At 49.2% G+C, this 5708-nt stretch overlaps 1 protein-coding gene across 3 annotated transcripts in view; it reads right to left on the reverse strand.

Annotated features, from left to right (window-relative positions):
* Window positions 1-881: 881 nt before the first annotated feature.
* pik3r3b (phosphoinositide-3-kinase, regulatory subunit 3b (gamma)) overlaps window positions 882-5708 on the reverse strand; it is a 143917-nt gene continuing 139090 nt past the window's right edge. For all 3 annotated transcript variants that reach the window (XM_031574962.2, XM_031574963.2, XM_012842168.3), the window contains 7 exons: window positions 5188-5368; window positions 3671-3796; window positions 3425-3567; window positions 2872-3048; window positions 2239-2313; window positions 1632-1802; window positions 882-1244 (listed from right to left, as the gene is read on the reverse strand). In XM_031574962.2, coding sequence (XP_031430822.1) covers window positions 1028-1244; window positions 1632-1802; window positions 2239-2313; window positions 2872-3048; window positions 3425-3567; window positions 3671-3796; window positions 5188-5368 — 1090 coding nt within the window. In that variant the 3' untranslated portion in view covers window positions 882-1027. The remainder of the gene's footprint in view (window positions 1245-1631; window positions 1803-2238; window positions 2314-2871; window positions 3049-3424; window positions 3568-3670; window positions 3797-5187; window positions 5369-5708) is intronic.

The following is a 5708-nucleotide window of genomic DNA, read 5'->3' on the forward strand; positions in this document are numbered from 1 at the left end:
CTGTCTGTAACATTACCTTCTCTGCTGCATCAAACGAATGCAGCGAGACAAAGCCAAAAGGATCCAGCAAGCGCGCAAAGAAAACCAACTCTAAGGTTAGTAATGTGTAGAAAAAGCCAGCCTTCTCTTCCCATCTCGTCTTTAAGACTATAAAACAGTCTTTCACTTGTGCCCGTTTCTCTCAACACCCACCCGACCCCCCACCCCACCCCACACACCCCACCCCTCACCCACACACCCCACCCCTCACCCAGCACTTCTCCCCTCCCCACTTGGGAGTCATCTTTGGAAAAGTGTCAGGCTTCCAATATGCTACATTTGTTTTGCTTCATTATTCTGTTCTTTCAAAAACAAACAAACAAACAAAGGGGAGAGCAGGAATGAGAAGGAAAAATAAACGACAACAAACAACAAACAAACAACAACAAACAAGACACTGAGCTGACGCTACCCACTCTTTCCATCTTAGCAAACTGGAGGAGAGCGAAACAAAACAAGACAAAAGGAATGAAAAAGGCATGAATATGACAGAGGGGGAAAGACAGAAAGTATATATATATATGTGGAGAAACAAACCACGCTTTAAAAAAAGGTGTGATTCTGACGAAAGCACAGAAAAAAAAAAAAGAAAATGAAAAAGTCCCAGCTGGAGTTTAGGCAGCAGCGGGGGGGAGATCAACCTGAAACTCGGGTCTTCTGTGTCCTTCTGTTGTTTTTTTTGTTTTTTTTTCACATTCACAAACATTTAAAACCTTTTTTAAACTTTTCTCCTTGTGCAAATCAAGCAGTCTTTAGAAAGAATGCCCTCCGAAAAAAATTGTTCTCGTAAAAATATATAACTCCAAGGTGGCTAACGTGTGTGTCGCAGCAAGTGTTTAGAGTTTCTCTCTCTCTCTCTCTCCCTCCCTCCTTGGGGTTGAACAGGCCCCCTGCACACCCCACACTGGGGGGGGTGGAAGGGGACGGTTGGGGAGGAGGGGGGGGGTGGGGGGGGGGGGGGGGTAGGTCTGGGGAGGAGGGAGAGGCTTCATCTGCGCTGCTGCTGCGTCGTCGTCGTGGAGGGCATCTGTGCGTACACAGGGTAGGCGAGGCGCACGTTGAGCGAGTCGTTGTGCTGGACCAGAGACGTCTGGTGGTAGTGGAGCACCAGCTCCTTCAGGCTGCTGTACAGGTTGTAGGGCTCGGCGAAACCGTACCCCCGCGGCGTGCTGTAGATCACACAGTGCTTCACCTCGCCGTCCACACTGCACCGGGCCAGAAACAAGGAGGAGAAACCAGAGAGGAAGAGGAAGAGAGAAACATGCATTAATGAAGAGAAGACATTCTCCACCATGCAACTGGAAGTAGAGTGACTGAGTTGATTCACCACTAAGTGTTGTATTCTAATATTCTAATTCTGCGTGGTGTATGATAGGTGAAGTAGAGTGACTGAGTTGATTCACCACTAAGTGTTGTATTCTAATATTCTAATTCTGCGTGGTGTATGATAGGTGAAGTAGAGTGACCGAGTTGATTCACCACTAACTACAGTATTCTAATTCTGCGTGGTGTATGATAGGTGAAGTAGAGTTTCTCTACACTGAGGGTGGTATAACATGACTAGTGTGCGAGATGAGTATGTATACACTCACACGACAGAGCAGGCGTAGCAGCCCTTCTTGCTGCTCTCGCGGATCAGGAAGGCCCCCTCGGGCTTCCCCAGTAACAGATCCTCCGACTGCGTGCGGTTCAGGTCCCCCACAAACCAACTCTTCTCGTCGTAGTGGGGCAGATTCTCATCCTCTTCGCTCACAAAGTAGGCACTGCACACACAGAACAGGCCACATAGATTAGAACACAGGCCAGGCTATACGCCTAAACACACACACACACACACACACACACACACACACACACACACACACACACACACACACACACACACACACACACACACACACACACACACACACACACACACACACACACACACACTCTATGAGACAGTATGGAGCTCCCAATGTACACCTGTGCAGATTAGCCACAGCTACCTTAGTACTGTGACTCAATGGGCCACATCTGTTACCAGGCAAATGTGCATGTGTGGAGTGTTCGGATTAGTGTTAGTATTGGAGATTGTAGAATATGTGTGTGTGTGTGTGTGTGTGTGTGTGTGTGTGTGTGTGTGTGAAGTGTGTGGTGGTTGTGTGCTGCAGACCTGTTGGCTAAAAAGGGAAGCCCCACAGTAAATCAACTCACTCGTCTGTGTTCTCATTCTTGATCCCCAGCCAATCGTTAATTCGTTTCTGACGCACGCCTTTGTGATTGAGCCAGCTGCATCATGAGATAGAGAGAGAGAGAGAGAGGGAGGGAGAGAGAGAGAGAGAGAGAGAGAGAGAGAGAGAGAGAGAGAGGGAGGGAGAGAGAGAGAGAGAGAGAGGGAGCGGGAGACAGAACAGAGAAAACAGGAAAATTACTATTGATACATGTGAAAAAATATGTGCCTCCTAAAACAAACACACACACATACATACTGTAGATACAACAGACACACCATGTGGCCACAAGAATCCCACATCAACTTCCCATGTTTAATTAGGATGGAGCATAAATCTCCCCATACTAGGCAGCAGGCCTAACGCTCTGAGCTGCCTTCAGAGGTCTTCAGTGAGTACGCACCACCTCCTCCTCAGACAGAGTCACACTAGTGAAAACAGATGGCCGCTCCTACAGTGATGTACTGTATATGAAACAGCTCCCTCTTCCACCCGCCACACTCTACACCCACCCCCCAGGTTCTCCCTCATTTAGCCTGGTTCAGGGTCCCTCACTCAGGGTCCCAGTCACCCGTCACCCTCCCCCCATGCCTCCAGACCTGAAGCCCACACTCACACAAGGTACTGGTCCCTGATCTTGCGCAGCTGTATAAGGTCTGGTTTCAGGCTGTTCATCTTCTTGTCCGTCTCACGGTTGTCCATGGCCTGGGTCTTCAGGTCCTGCTCCAGCCGGACCTTGCTGTCGTGGATCTCCCCCAGCCGAGACTTCAGCTTCTCATAGTTCATCATGATCCTGGAGGAGCAGCATGGGAGGACAGAGGGGAGGAGGTTAGCATCGATGCTAGCCACTCATTGGAACTACTAAACAAACACTAATGGATTACATTTTACATTCATTTAGCAGACGCTTTTATCCAAAGCGACTTACATATGTGCGACTTACAATGTATACACATTTTACACTGATGGCACACTGCACATCAGGAGCAATTAGGGGTTCAGTGTCTTGCTCAAGGACACTTCGACGGGGAATCGAACTAGCAACCTTCTGATTACTAACCGACTTCTTTACCTCCTGTACCACTGTCGCCCCCCGATTAGCGCGTGCATGCTATTCCTACGACGCTGTTGTTAGCACCCAGTTTGGTCGTGCTCGTGGCCTGACTCACCGCTCAATCTCTTTGTCGTTGCCCTCTCGGCGGAAGCGCTCGATGTACTCTTTGCTGTAGCGCTCCTGTGTGTGACACTGCTCCTCGAAGATCTTGATGGTCTCGTTGAAGGCCTCGATGGCCGTCCGCTTCATCTGAATCTCCTGTCACGCAGAAAACAACACAGAGAATAATGAACATGCGACTCCCAACACACAGATGAGGAAGAGAGAGAGAGAGAGGGGGTGTTTGTAGTGTTTGTAGTACCTGCGAGGTTTTCGTGTACTCCTCATAAAGCCGGTCGTACTCTTTACTTTTCTCCTGATACTGATTGTGATACTCCTGCAGTTTCTTCCCCACAGCGTCAATGTTGTCCTCTTTCACCAGCTGGTCCTATGGAGGGAAAGGGGGAGGGGGGGAGGGGGGGTGTTATTGATATTCACTGCTGAGAACCATGATGTACGGGGGCGAGGAAAACTGCTCGCAGTGCCGTAGATTTTGCTTACAGTGCGGGGATATTTTTTTCCAGGAATCATTAATAAGAGTGCAGGTCCCCTAAGCAGTGGGGATTCTGCTGGTATGTGTGTATGTGTGTGTGTGTGTGTGTGTGTGTGTGTCTGTGTGTGTGTCTGTGTGTGTGTCTGTGTGTGTGTCTGTGTGTGTGTCTGTGTGTGTGTGTGTGTGTGTGTGTGTGTGTGTGTGTGTGTGTGTGTGTGTGTGTGTGTGTGTGTGTGTGTGTGTGTGTGTGTGTGTGTATGTGTGTGTGTGTGTGTGTGTGTGTGTCTGTGTGTGTGTGTGTGTGTGTGTGTGTGTGTGTGTGTGTGTGTGTGTGTGTGTGTGTGTGTATGTGTGTGTGTATGTGTGTGTGTGTGTGTGTGTGTGTGTGTGTGTGTGTCTGTGTGTGTCTGTGTGTGTGTGTGTGTCTGTGTGTGTGTGTGTGTGTGTGTGTGTGTGTGAGTGAGTGTCTGTGTGTGTGTGTGTGTGTGTGGACCTCTGAATAATGAACACCTGAGTGTGTGGGACAGATGCCAGCAGTGCTGGGAGTGGAATGAGGAGGAAAAAGAAAAAAAATATATATCCTCTGCAGTGTGAATACATGTGATTATTTTTCTCCCTCTCCTGTGTGTGTGTGTGTGTGTGTGTGTGTGTGTACGTGTGTGTGTGTGTGTGTGTGTGTGTGTGTGTGTGTGTGTGTGTGTGGGTGTGGGTGTGGGGGTGTGGGTGTGTGTGTGTGGGGGTGTGTGTGTGTGTGTGTGTGTGTGTGTGTGTACGTGTATGAGGCTGTGGCTCTGAGTGACAGACTGTATTTCACTCCACCTAAACCTGCTGCCTCAGCATTTTCTCGCCAGGAAGAAAGGATGAATGAAAGATCAGAGGAGGTGAAAGGAGGGAGAGAGAAAAGGCTGAGGAGGATGTGTGTGTGTACAAAACTGAATCAGTGGCTGGTTTGTATTGGACCAGCATGCATGCATCCGTGTGTGTGTGTGTGTGTGTGTGTGTGTGTGTGTGTGGTGAGTGCATATGTGTGTGTGTGTGTGCGTGTGTGTGTGCATGTGTGTGTGTGTGTGTGGTGTGTGCATATGTGTGTGTGTGTGTGCGCGTGTGTGCGTGTGTGCGTGTGTGTGTGTGTGTGTGTGTGTGTGTGCATATGTGTGTGTGTGTGTGCGTGTGTGCGTGTGTGTGTGTGTGTGTGTGCATATATGTGTGTGTGTGTGTGGGCGTGTGGTGTGTGTGTGTGTGTGTGTGGGCGTGTGGTGTGTGTGTGTGTGTGTGTGTGTGTTTACCTGCTGGAATCTGGAGATGGGGTACATGAGCTTGACATCTAGTTTGGTGTTGTACTGAGCCAGGGACTCGTGTCTGTAGTGGCTGATGAGCTCCACCACTGAGCCGAAGGTCAGGGGGTCCGAGAAGCCGTACTTCCCATCCCGGTGGTAGATCTTTATGAGCTTGTTGTTCCCACCTTTCCTGTTGGCCAAACCAGGACACATCAGTGGGTGTGAAAAAGAGCAGAAAGCACCATTTCAAATATCTTTTCATGATGAAGTGAAGTCCCTTTTTCCTTTTTCCTAAACATTTCATTTGTGTGAAGGGCCATGCGTGTGGAGTTGAACACATGGCCTGTGAGTGAAGTGGAGTGTGTGTGTGTACGTGTGTGTGTGTGTGTGTGTGTGAAGTGGAGTGTGTGTGTGTGTGTGTGTGTGTGTGTGTGTTTGTCTGTGTGTGTGTGTGTGTTTGTCTGTGTGTGTGTGTGGGTGTGTGTGTGTGTGTTTGTCTGTGTGTGTGTGTGTGTGTGTGTGTGTGGGTG

The sequence above is a fragment of the Clupea harengus genome, chromosome 10 (assembly GCF_900700415.2).
Source record: "Clupea harengus chromosome 10, Ch_v2.0.2, whole genome shotgun sequence".
NCBI lineage: Eukaryota > Metazoa > Chordata > Actinopteri > Clupeiformes > Clupeidae > Clupea > Clupea harengus.